We start from the raw sequence: 13,349 nt of genomic DNA, 5'->3' as shown, positions 1-13,349 counted from the left end.
AGTAATTTCACAGTGACAGATTGCAAGGCTAGTATACTGGTTAAGTTTTCTGAGGGCAGCTCTATGTGCACAGTGGTAGGGTTCCATGTGCACCATAATCATCCCTTTGTTGAGCATTTTAATCGTGACCTAAGTAGGATTTCAAGGAAACTACCCTTTACATCCAAACAGTTTATCCATAACATTAGTTTGAACAGAATTGGTCCAATTGTTTCTCACAGAGTTTTAGTGTCCCTGATGGGTGGACATCACAACGTACGTGGGACGCCAACTGATTTTAAGAACTGGAGCCAGTCGGTTAGGCTTTATATTGGTGACCGTGATGCGCAACTTGTTATAGATCGTTTGAAAGAAAGATCGGAGAGCTTACCAGACTTTTACTATGAGTTTGTGGTTGAGAAAGGGCAATTGAGGTCGATTTTTTGGGCAGATGAAATTTCCAAGATAAACTATGAGGTGTTTGGTGATGTGTTAGCTTTTGATGCGACTTATCACACTAACAAGTAAGGTTTTGCAAACTGGCACTTTTTTCCCCTTTAACATATTATTACCTTTTGTTTTTTTTCTTTGTCATGCAGGTACAACATGATTTTTGTTCCTTTCACTGGTGTTGATAATCATAAACAATGTGTGACATTTGGTGCTGGCTTGCTATTCAATGAAACCACCGAGTCTTACAAGTGGTTACTTGAATCATTTCTGAAGGCACACAAGAAGCAACCAAAGTTAGTTCTGATGGACCAGGACCCTTCAATGAAAGCTGCCATTTCAGAGGTTTTCACAGACGCTCGGCACCGCCTTTGCATGTGGCATATTATGAAAAAACTTCCAACCAAGGTTTTATTAATTTATCAATCTTGTTTGAGAAGTTTTTATTTTGTTACTTCTTTTAACAGCTTGGGGTCCTGTTATTTATAGATTCATGGAGACCTATTACAAAACTCTGAGTTAAGGGCATTGATGCATCGTTTGGTGTGGAGTATTCACATGAAGCCATCTACATTTGAGACGCGTTGGCAACTTTTGATGGAGGAATATGGGTTACAAGATCACGACTGGTTGAATGATATGTACTCAATTAGGGACCAATGGGTACCTTCCTACTTCCGTGATATCCCAATGTGTTGTCTGATGAAGACCACATCAAGATGTGAAAGCTCTAACTCAAGCTTCAAGGTCAACTCTACTAGTGCTAACACACTAGTTCAGTTCATGCTATGTTATGAAACTAGGATAGACAATCAGCGTTACAGGCAACGTGTTGCAGAGTTTAAAACCTCATCTAGTGTATTCATGGACAGTACTGATTTAGCTATCGAGAAGCACGCTTTTGAGCTGTACACACATGCAATTTTCACAGAGGTAAGAAAAGAGATATACAAGGGGAAGTTGTTTTGTTACATTCTAAACACGAAGGATTGTGATGATGTTCGTGTTTACTATGTGAATCAGTTGGACAAGCGAAGCAGTGCAACCAACACATTCACGGTAACTGTGTTGTATCCTTATGATGACATCTTTTGTTTAAGCTTTCATAATGCTTTTTTTTCACAGAAGCTTAATAATGTGTTTTGGTGTTTTTGTAGGTTAAACTTGAGTTGAGAAATCAGTCGGTCTCTTGTTCATGCAACAACTTCATCCGTATTGGATAGGCACATCTTTTGTGTTTACCGGGTAAACAATATTGAAAAAATCCTTGCCCAGTTTGTTGTTAAGCGTTGGACTAGGGACGTGCTTCCTAAAAGTATATTTTCTATTGAGCGTCGATACGGCGTTGACACCCGTCCACAAGCTGCTGCGAGAAGTCAGATTCTTGAGATTGTAACCGAATGTGTAGACGCATTAAGAAGTGATGTTGGAGGACTTTCTACTTTCGCTGAGCAGATAAAGGAACTGAAATCCAAGTTACTAAATGGAGGACCAGTTGATGACGAAGCCAAGAATGATAACTATGCTGCTGTTGAAGAATTGCTTGGTGTTTCTTTAGATGGGGACGTAACTCTCAACAATCCAGACGGGATCAGGAACAAAGGATGCGGCAAACGTCGACGATTGTCTAGAGCATCGCAGGATGGAACGAGCAACTCTGCTGTCAAACCTCCCAAAACACCAAGGCTTTGCCGAACATGTATGAAGTACGTGACTGGGCATGATTCAAGAAATTGCAAGAAAAAGAAGAAGAATAAATCGGGTAACGAGGATGAGGACTCAAGCTCTGCGAGTCAGGAGTCCACTTGATTTGGTATTTATTTTGATGTGTGTGCTGTGCGTGTTTTGAAAACTTGTATGACGCCAGCTTTTTGGTCTCCATTTTAGTGGAGCGGTACTAAACTTTGATCATCCCTTTTGTATTTTTTGGGCTGCCTTTTTGTAGATGCACATGTTTGCATGTGTAAATTATCTGAAAATGGATGCACATGCATATGTTTGCATGTTAGGATGTATGTGGGTTTGGTATGTAGGACGGTTTTCAGTTTAATGACTATGGTTTAATTGATCAGTTGCATTATGAAATGATATGCACAATGTTTGCGTGAAAACTAAACGTTGTTTGTTCAGTTTTTTGCCATTTTTTGTCGACTTTTTTGGTTGAAGCTGAGAATTTTCTATGTTATGGTTTTTTTTTGTTTTGTTTTCACCATGTTACATTTTTTTTCCCTGAGATTTTTGTAGATTTTTGCTGTGTTGAATCTGAGAATTTTCTATCTTATGGATTTTCTGGTTTTGTTTTTATTCCAAGTTATGTATATAATTAGTCAGAAAATGACCCATTTTGTTACAAAAAATAGTAATCAAATAAAAAAATTTAAACACATATAGTATTTTGTAGTTTTTTTTTTTTTGTGTTTTTTATTTTATAAAACACAAGCCGTTTTTTTCTTAAAGAGATAATATATCTGGATGAAGGCTGGATGGATATTACTTGTTATTGTAACAAATTTTATATATTATACATAAAGTAACATCTTTTTATATGGTCAAGTTGTAGATACAAATTTTATATAAAATACATACAACAAGATGGGCTGCCCCAACAAGATGTATCTTTTTGTTACTTTCTCCTTTTTATCTGGTGATGCATTTAATTTGTCATTTATTTTCATATCTAATCACCACCATCCACCCCCAAAAGTTTACTTTTTCATTATAAATAGTTTCAGCATACATAATATGTACATCAACAAACCATTGTTAACTACTAATCACACCCAAAGCATAACAATGCACAAGAGGCCATTCGCGGGATACAAAGTCCCGGATGCTGAGGTGATCGATCTCAATCTTGGAAAAAATGAGTTCATTAATGTCGGGAAGAGACTTCGAAAGTATGCATCGACTCCAGTTAGTGTTGGCGATATGCATGCAACCCCTTTAGCGCCTATGTCCACACACACGCTTAGGGAGATTTTTACCATTGATGGGCACCCCCGCGGAAATAGGAGCAGTTTTTGTTCGACCCCAAAGGTGGAACCCGATGTGAAGCCTATGGCTCGAGCAATACCGAAAAACATGCGTAGTGTTAAGCCTACAGTTAAGTTGGAGCCAAATTAGTGCCCAAGGGTGAACCCTTTGGCTTTGATACACACACTACCGTTGATGTGATGCCTAATGATGAGCCTACAATATACCCAACAAAGAGACATGTTGATGATTCCAAAAACAGCGATTGGCAGGGGCGGACCTACTGCTTAACCAGGGTGGGCGGCTGCTCCCCTTGAAATTTTTATTTTTAGTGTTAAACGTACGTGAAAATCTGTAGTGCACCCCATGAAATTTTGATACCACACCCCATGAAATTGCTAATAGAAGAATAATTGAAGCAAATGTAATTGAAATAAAAAAAAACGGTGAAACTGATGTTCGCCAGAAAAGTTTTCAGAGTTCCGACTGGATGCGGGTTGCAGCAAGTATTTTGAGAAGATGAACTTTTAATATTCATTTAAATAGGGGTATTCTTGTAATTTAATGATTCATTAAAAAGTTTATATTTAAAGCAACTGACACGTACACCACTCTCTTTACAACTCAAAGTTGACTTTAAATTTCCATTTAAGGGTTACATTTTCACTTTTTATCTTCGTTTTTTTCTTTAAAAACAATGATACATATTTAATTTTGTTTCTTTAATTGGTGTTATTTATTTATTTATCTAACCGAACTAAAACAATGATACATACTTATTAATTTTGTTTCTTTAATTGGTGCTATTTATTGTACATATGATGTAACAATGTTCATATAGTTATAAACTTTTGTTATGTGATCCGACCCGACCCGAATCGGACCGAATTTTTCTTTAATGTTTAGCATAGACATCCAACCCTTAGAAACTTCCGCACCCCATGAAAAACAATTCTGGGTCCGCCACTGGCGATTGGGTTGATGATGTCTCGTGGATGAGTGAAATTGAGTGGGATTCATATTTCCCAATAAACATATCAGTTTCCCCCGTGCCACCAAAACCATGCAAGTGCAAAAAGTGGTTCACATGAAGGAGCTCAAGTAGAAATAAGGTGGTGTTGTTGTGTTTTTCTAATTATGTTTGTTTTTGAAGATGTGTGTTTTTAGGTTAATTAGAAATTAGGTGAAGTACAGGTTATGAACATTAACTAAGAAGTAATTTATGTGTCTAATGATTTTGTAATTTTTTGTGGTGTAATATATAATGAAAAAAAAACTCTCTAGTTTGTGTGTTGTTACTTCTTTATTGGGATGAATTTTTTTTCTGTTGGTTATACAAGTACAAATGTGGTCGTAAACTCTTTCTATGGGTAGGCCACATGCTAACAAAAGAAAAAAGTAATAAAAAGTAGAAAAAGAAAGAAGTGTATGGATGTGGGTAATGACAAAAGAATATGTTTATAGTGGGGCCCACAAATCCTTAGTACATATCTTTTGTTCTAGATGGATGTCATAGATCATCATTCCAACTATAGGTTTCCAACTATCTCCATATACAACTACTCTAACTATATTCAAATATATCATTTTTTTTATCTCTCTATTTTCTTTACAATTCATCTATCTGAGCCTCATCTACCCCTCAAAAAAACATGAAAGGGTGTTCATGTGGGAGGATTGCTACCATCCGGACATCATGGACAGATGACAACCCATGAAGAAGGTTCTATTCATGTCCGTTTAAGGTAAAAAATTCGAACCCTGTTTTAATAAGTAAATGTATGTTCTAATCGGGTTTTATGCCCATTATTTTTAATGTAGCCTAGCAACTGCCCTTTCATTGGTTGGGTCGACCCACCGATGTGCCTAAGGTCAACTAGGATCATACCAGGTCTTTTGAGGAACATCAATAACCTACAAGCTGAACTCTTTGCCCGTGAGCAAGAAATCTGGAAGAAGAAGAGGGTTATATGGTTACTGATATTAGCGTTAGTGATTAGCAGCTTACTTGTTAGCATTGTTTATTGAGGGTTTTGCCATTGTTTGTTGAGACTAAGAAATATGTGGTACTTAGTTGGATTATCCTGGGTAGTATGTACTTATTGATGTTTGGTTGAACACGAGAATCTTCTACGTTATGGATTTGTTGGTTTTGGGTTTACCATGTTACTTTTTTTTTCTCTTAGATTTTTGTAGATGTTTCCTTTGTTGAATGAGAAATAATTTGGTTGTTTTGACCATGTTACATTTTGTTTTTCTCTGAGTTTTTTGTACATTTTTGCTGTACGTGTGTGATCATGTGCTTACGTACCGTGTTACATTTTTTTTTCTCTGAGATTTTTGTACATTTTTTGTTGTATGTGTGCACGTGCTTATGTACCGTGTTACATTTTTTTTCTCTAAGGTTTTTGTACATTTTTGCTGTATGTGTGTTTTTGATTATGTGCTTTTGTTGACGGTTGCTTGAATCTCTTTTTTAGATTTGATCATGTTACTCTTTTTCATTTATTATTTTTTTCCTAAAGGGTGTAACTTATGTAAGTTTTTTTTTTTATGTTTAGAAGTCAGTATTTGTTGAAATCATATAATAATGACACGATTTTTTTAATAACATAGATTGAAAACATAGATTTAACAGAATAGTTCAGTAGCCCTAGTTGAGTACATAATAACTTAAACACTAGATATGGTAAAGTACATTGGATAACATAGGATAAGGAAAGTAGCCCCTATATATTAGAGGGAAATGGGGGTACTTTCTTTTTCACACACATACTAGTAAGTTCACATAAACACCACTATTTAGTCAAGAAACGATCTTGGAGTGCCATACTCAATTTCAGCGCTAAGTGGTTCTGGGCTAAGCTCACTCTCCCACGGGTTGTGGTTGGCCCACGAGATAAGGGTGTTTGGAGAGTAACAAGAGTAATCATCATCTATAGGATCATCTTCAGGATCATCGATAGTCTTTGGATCAACTGCCGGGGAGGTCTCCTGGGTGGCGTTGACTGGTTTTGCTTGGTCTGCGAGCACCACAGATGAAGAGTTTTTGACAGGGGTAACTTGTGTGGTGAAGTAAAATGATCCCCAGTCAACATCAAAAAGTGCCTCATCTAGCGACATCTCATCATGTGTTGTTACTTCAGGTTTAGTGTTAGTAAGGAGATCACTTATAAGCTTAGCATCCATATCCAGATTTTCTTCAACAGTTTGCGGCGTTGACGGAATAGAACGGGTGTTTGTGATTTGAGAACACTCTGGGTTGCAATCCGATTTTGGAGTTTGGAGTTCGAATGAAAGAGTTCTCCGCAATCGTTTGGTAACCCGTTTTGAGTTAGCTGGTGATGATGGACTAGACATAATAAGGTTGTTTTTTTTTTAGTTCTTTATGGTGAACAAGTGATGAAACTAATATTTTACATTTCACCTTAATTTATAGACAATCAAATGATGTTAGGTGGATAAATTAATTAGATTGTTTACATCAGTTTACATCAACATTAAATGTACTACACTGACCAACATAGAAGTTAATTATTTTTTTTTTTTACTTTTTTTCTTTTTGTTTGAAAGCAATTAGTAGATTTACATTTGATTTAACGAGTTATAAGTTTCTTTAAAGTTTTGAACTTTTGATTTTTCCCTCGTTTTTGTTTACCCAAATGTGATAGGTGTATATATATTTTATTTTTTATTATTACACCGCAAAGAGTCAATTGGGATTTATTGAATGCGTGTACTACAGTTATCAAATCATGACAGAGATACATTAACAATGCATATCGTTAGAGATAGAAGTAGTCATTTTTTTCTTTTTTTAAATGGACATAAGATAGAGATAGAAGTACACATATTTTCCTTTTTATTATTTATGTCTTTTCCTTGGTATAAACATTAATGAGTGATAAGCTTTCTTTTTGTCCAATTTAGATTCCCCATAATGGGGCATTTTATGAAACTGTACTTTTATATATTTCTTGGATATAGTGTTCGATATGTATGTACTTCTTATGCAGATTAGACACTTCCAAGTTGCCACAACTAATTTGTAAGACTTCACTTTTTTTTCTTTATAAAAATACTGTAAGAGTATTACAATTGAGATAAGATATAAGTACAATTGAGAACTATCCTTCCTTTTTGTCCATCTTACATTCCCCATAATGTGACATTTATATGAGATTGTACTTTATATATATTATTATAATAATGGGTACTATCATATATTTCTTGGATATGGTGTGGGTACATGCGTGTACTTTTTTTGCAGATTTGACAATTCAAAGCTGACAGCATTATTTTTTGTAAGACTGTAGTTTTTCTTTATGAAAATATATTATAACGAGTAGTTAGCTTTTGCATTGCAGGTAACTCGCCCCTCAATATGCTGTTACATTTTTTTTGGTACTGTTTTTTGTACAAAGAAAGGTATTTTTTTTGTAACAAAGTAATTTGTAATGATAGTTATGGTCGCTTGACTAACGCTAATTATTATAGCAAAGAACAAACATATTGATTAAAAAAGTTATCAAACGGAAATATTGCTTTGTAACGCCTTTTTTTACATCATCTTATTGTATGCTTGTCAAAAGAAAATATTTATCTTAGTCAAACTTTCCAGTAGTTTACTTATGGTTCACCAAAATGTAACACTATACGTACACATAAATTGTTTAAGTTGTCCAGATCAACGACAGACATTAATAGTTAGATACATATAGGCAACTGACAAAGTACGAGTTTAAATTGTTTAAGTTGTCCACAATAGGCCCATCCACAAAAAAACATAACATTACCATACGGAGTAGCAACTTACACTGATAATGCAGCATCACGAACCTTTCCCTTCATTACATTCACATCAGAGAGTAGTATGCGTGTAGCGAATTTTTTTCGGAGGGTAAGAATCTGTTTTTGCTTTTGCTTCCAGTTGCTACTAAAACCACATTCATAGTGTTTACTAATGCCATTAAAATTCTGCATGTGGTGCATAAGGAATACTGCACTATCCATTGGATGTGCAGTTGTCGCCCAATGGATATCACACCTCTTAATCTTGGCTTGCGCAATTTTATCCTTTGACGGATGTTCGGAATGCTCCAAATAAGCCTCCAGCATATGCTTCTGTAAAAAAACGATAAACTAATCAGTTTTTGTATGAGTTGCTGTTTTTCATCGTAATGTTTTATGAGAAAAGAAAATGACTAACCACTTTGTATGGTGTATCTTTTTTGTAGTAGTCTTGATGATCCCTAATGCCAGCTAAGGGTGTGCGATCAGGCTTGTGGTCTATGACGGTTATTTCACCGTTTTCCAGATCGAAAACAATCATGTAATATTCATCATTCTCCAGGATTGGAAAGAAAACCATTTTCATCCCAATGAAATCATATGCGCCGCCTACGACCATCCTTTCGCCGAACGTTTTCATACGTTCATCATCACAAGTAGAATCCGTCAATAACCAGCTGTCCTGTTTTTTTTTTTTTTCTTTCAAATAAGATGTGTCAATAAGGTGGTGCAAGCCCCGAATTACAATAATTCAAAAGATGCATTTAGATAGACATACTTACAACGTTCCAAAAGACTTAATAAATCCAAAATCACAGACAAAGATCAAGTAATATAGTATGAATACTTACTATCACAGTTGTGCTAAAATAAACCTGCGTCGGGCAGCCGTCGGTTCTATCAAGTTCTTCATAATTCATCACATCTACCCAAGCATCAACTACATCAGAGCAGACCTTCACTTCTTCCCTCAATGTGCGCATCAGCGTTTTTGTGAGTTCCAAGCCGTATATACTCTCGAAGATAACATCTCTGCGTAAGACAATGTTAGATATGTAAATTAGATTCTGGATATCAAGAAACTAGGACTATTATGTTTTACGTATATCTTTTATAGCTGAACTTACCCAGCAGATTGACTAAATTTTTTTGTTACCCCGCTAGACAAGGAGATGACCATTTCCCGTGTCCTGTTTTGTGAAAAATCATATGCTGTTATACATTTAAAACATAATAGACTATTTTTTTAAAAAAAAAAAAAACATACCATTTGGAGCAAAACATTCCATAATCTATCAGAGGACCAAAGTTTTGCATAATGTAACAACTAATATTTTTAATATTTTTAAACTGAAGCTTACATTGAGTACTTCACATCGAATAGAAACTCCCAAATACGTTGTTCTTCCATTGTAATGTCGATTTCCATTTCGTATTCATGGTCATCATATGAGCGGTTGAACCTACCAACTGGTTTTCTTCGCCTTGATTCAAGTTCCTTTACCCAAGCATTACGTGTGATATCATTTTCAGTCGTTCCCTTCCCTGCTCAATTTTAGTTTTTGTTCGTTAGTATTTAATAAAAAAATGCCAAGTTTATTATAATTTTTGAAAGAAGTAAAAAAAACATGTAGAACTCACCTTCTTGATTTTTGTCATCACTTTTTTGTATCATAGTTGGTACGGAAGCTTCCGTATTATGCGTATCATCAACATCATCACCTGCAATTTTTTTTTGTTTTGATAAGTCGGATTATCTGTTGTGTACAGAAATAACACATGTTCATTTTTTTTGGGAATCATGAGTTACCTAATTCGGTGTCTTGTGTGAGCAGGTGAAAGGTAGGCGCATCAAACAATTCTTGCATGTTTTCTGTTTCGTTGTTCTTGTCTATTTATATTCATTCGCATGTACACAGACACATACCTGTTAGCTTGTTTGTGTATGATCGGGTTTTCTTGATTTTTCTACATATGTGACGGGTTATATGTAAGATGTAAAACTTACTTGTTGTTGTAGTTATCGTCTCTTGATGTTCTGCCTCATTTTCTTCATTGCCTATGACTCCACATGTAGCACTTTTTCTATAGTGGCATCTCCACACCTTTCTCCATGTATCATCTCTTGTGTTTTGTCAGCCTTACCCCCATCTATTTAGTTAAGTGTGGTCACATACACACATGTTACGCTTAGTTTGCAATTTAGGACATACATAAGGTGGTTTACTTTATTGTTAGTTAAACATTTTACATTTTTTATCTGTAGGGAAATGTAAGATTGATGTCATTATTTTTTTTATTATTTTTGTATCTACAATTACTGCACGTGTATGTTGTCGTGTATGTTTCTATAGTGGAGTTTCTATTTCAAATAAAGAAATTAAAGTTAGCTTTTCCTCACATAACGTTTTTGTTAGGATTGTCATCACTAAAGTTACCTTTTGCTGACACATCATTCTTCCTTCGCTTGCCATCGCCATCCTCCCGATCATTGCCAGATGCTATATACGTTTAAAAAAAATAGTATCAGTTTATTATCACACGCGCGTGTATGATATTTTTTTGCACCTTACCTTTTTTCAGTAAATTATCAGTCGCCGCACTGCGTTTTTTATTTCGCACTTTCCCATGATTGTGTTTATTCGAATCTGTCAATTATCATTATTTTGTGTTAGAAATGATTGGTTTTAAAGAGTCAGTACATGATCATGATCCATTAAACGTACACTAAGGTTTTGAACCACTATACATAGGCGTTTTTAATGGTACTGTTATTTTTTCGGGGAAATGTAATCAAAATGGAGCTTGTTAATCCATCTTTTAAATTAAATGTTAACGTGTAGGAGTAAATTGATTGAATACGAAGAATGTAAAAAACAGTTTATGGCTCAACGAATCTGAACGAAGTACGATAAGTACATTCTTGTTCCAGTATGTCTTACCAAAAAAGTTATCTCGCACTCTATATTTTTGAGCTACAAATACATATGAATACTTTTTTCGTGTAAACGGTTATTGCAAACAAAAAAAGCTAAATATGTTTGTAAAAAAGGTCATACCATTGATCATTGCCACTTCAGCCGCGTTTGCCACATCATCTTCAGGGTCTGCATTTACAAAAAAAAAATTCAAATTAGTTACAGCTTGTAGGAAAACTTAATACATATTCAATGTAGTGATTTATATCCGTTATCCGTTGTACCTTCTGTGTAATCATTATCTGGGTTTTGGACTGTCTTGTTAAGAGACATGAGGACCCCAGCAATTTTTTTCCTTGGGGAATCAGGCGACAGCCATATCCTTGTTTTTTTTTTTTTTTTGAGTGTACAATTTTCTCAAATCGTTGTATCAATTTTTTAACTTGCTCGTTGTGTGGATGAGCATTGAACACCACATCCAATTTTGTTTCCACCGTAACTCTTTTCGCTTCCATCACATCCAAATGTTTTTCTATCGATGCAATCTCATTCTACAAACAAATTATAAAATACGCTTTTTAACTAATTTTCGAAAGAACATAATTATTTTGTAACTGGTTATAATTATTAATCTTACACTCAGAACTTCATCATTAGCATGTAACTCAGTTTTTCTTGCATCCCGTCGAACCACACCAACTTCATGCAAATCATCTCCACCAAAGCCACCTCTTTTTATCTCCAACCGTTCTCTTTTTTTCAGTTCGTATTTGTTCCAGAATACGATTGGGTATATTGTCCGGTCAACTGGAAATCCTGTGCATTTAACTCTGTCGACATATAGCAGCTGTGTAACGGCAAAAAAAAAAAACAAAAACAAAAAACAAAAAACCGAAAAAAACAATAACAACAAGTGGTAAGATAACAAAACAAATGTTGTATGCCTATATTGTTAGTAAGTTTTGTTACACAAAACACTTACAGCCAAAAGTGTGAGTGGTCTGGAAAATGGAGATTCAGGATCACAACTCTTCCATCCATCTTTACATGATTTAATTTGTTGGATCAGATAGGCACACCAATTGATTTTACTGAAATCTGTGTCTCCAGTAAAAGTTTTCAAAATCCACTCTTTCATTCGCCCATTTTTGTTACACTCAACCATGACGGTTAAGAATAACATCAGGGAGTCCAGTCGGAAATGAAAACTGTTGGCTTCATCACTTGTGAGTATAGATTGTGCCAGGTTCGTCGGTGCCACAAATCGTTTACGATATCGTTTTCTCCATGCTTCAACAGCAACATCAAGCTTTGAATATGCTCGTACAGTTTGCATGTCTATGCCCTTCTTAGGAATCCCTAGAAGGTCATGGACAGACTCAACATCAATATCTATTGACCCACATGGCATTTCAATAGCCATTTCTTCTGGGTTAAAGTGGTCCACAACATAGTGTGCAAGTTTTAGAGGTATCCCACTGATGTTGAATGACAACATTTTTCCAAAACCCATCCTATTAACGTCTTCTTGTTGGTTCCTCGTTAGAGACTTGATGCATTTGAACAACTACATAGGTGACGAACGTGTTTTTAATTTAGCCCACTTATGCGTCATTTTTGCGTGTTTGCCACTTCGGGTTTCCACCCGATCATGTTTTACTTTTTTTGTTTTTTTTTTACACCAATTGCATCCTGTATTGGCAGAGTTGTATCTGCAGTCATCTGTGAGTCACCATCTGCTGAAACTAAGATAACAACTTTTGGTTACGATTTTCATATTTTATAAAGAAGGAAAGTAGTAGTGGGGTGTGTGTACGTACTTATTAGTTTCCTTTTGCCATTTTTCTTTGGTTTATCGCTGAGCTGTAAATATACATTTTTGTAAACAATTAGAATTAAAGTACCGAAGCCAAGTATCAAAACATATATTTATTTAGATTCCCAAAGATCATGTCTAGTACAGTTTTGTACCTCCTCTCGTACGTGTTGCCGGCCCGTCCTGATCGCCGTCGCCTTACAAATGTTTTACAAAGTCATATACACAAATATTAGATTCAAGAAATATGTAACCAAAAGTTCCATACATTAAAAAATGTACCATTTTTTCTTTTCTCAATGTTTTCCATGGGGGTGTCCAAGTCACTATCTGGTAAAACTGAGGCACCATATTTGTTTTATTATTTATATAAAACATAACTATAAGACAATCGAAAGAAAAAAAAATGCTTTTTACGTACT

The 13,349-nt window shown here is 35.2% G+C and overlaps 1 protein-coding gene across 1 annotated transcript; it reads left to right on the top strand.

Moving 5' to 3' along the window:
* Positions 1-237: 237 nt before the first annotated feature.
* On the top strand, positions 238-1,652 carry LOC110932344 (protein FAR1-RELATED SEQUENCE 5-like). The gene is made up of 4 exons (XM_022175687.2): positions 238-503; positions 579-837; positions 919-1,488; positions 1,587-1,652. Exons 1-4 carry the CDS (start codon positions 238-240, stop codon positions 1,650-1,652), a joined length of 1,161 nt encoding a protein of 386 aa, XP_022031379.2.
* The last annotated feature ends 11,697 nt before the right edge of the window (positions 1,653-13,349 follow it).

Source organism: Helianthus annuus, chromosome 3 (genome assembly GCF_002127325.2).
Source record: "Helianthus annuus cultivar XRQ/B chromosome 3, HanXRQr2.0-SUNRISE, whole genome shotgun sequence".
In the NCBI taxonomy this organism is placed as follows: domain Eukaryota; kingdom Viridiplantae; phylum Streptophyta; class Magnoliopsida; order Asterales; family Asteraceae; genus Helianthus; species Helianthus annuus.
This window is presented reverse-complemented; position numbering and strand designations above follow the sequence as displayed.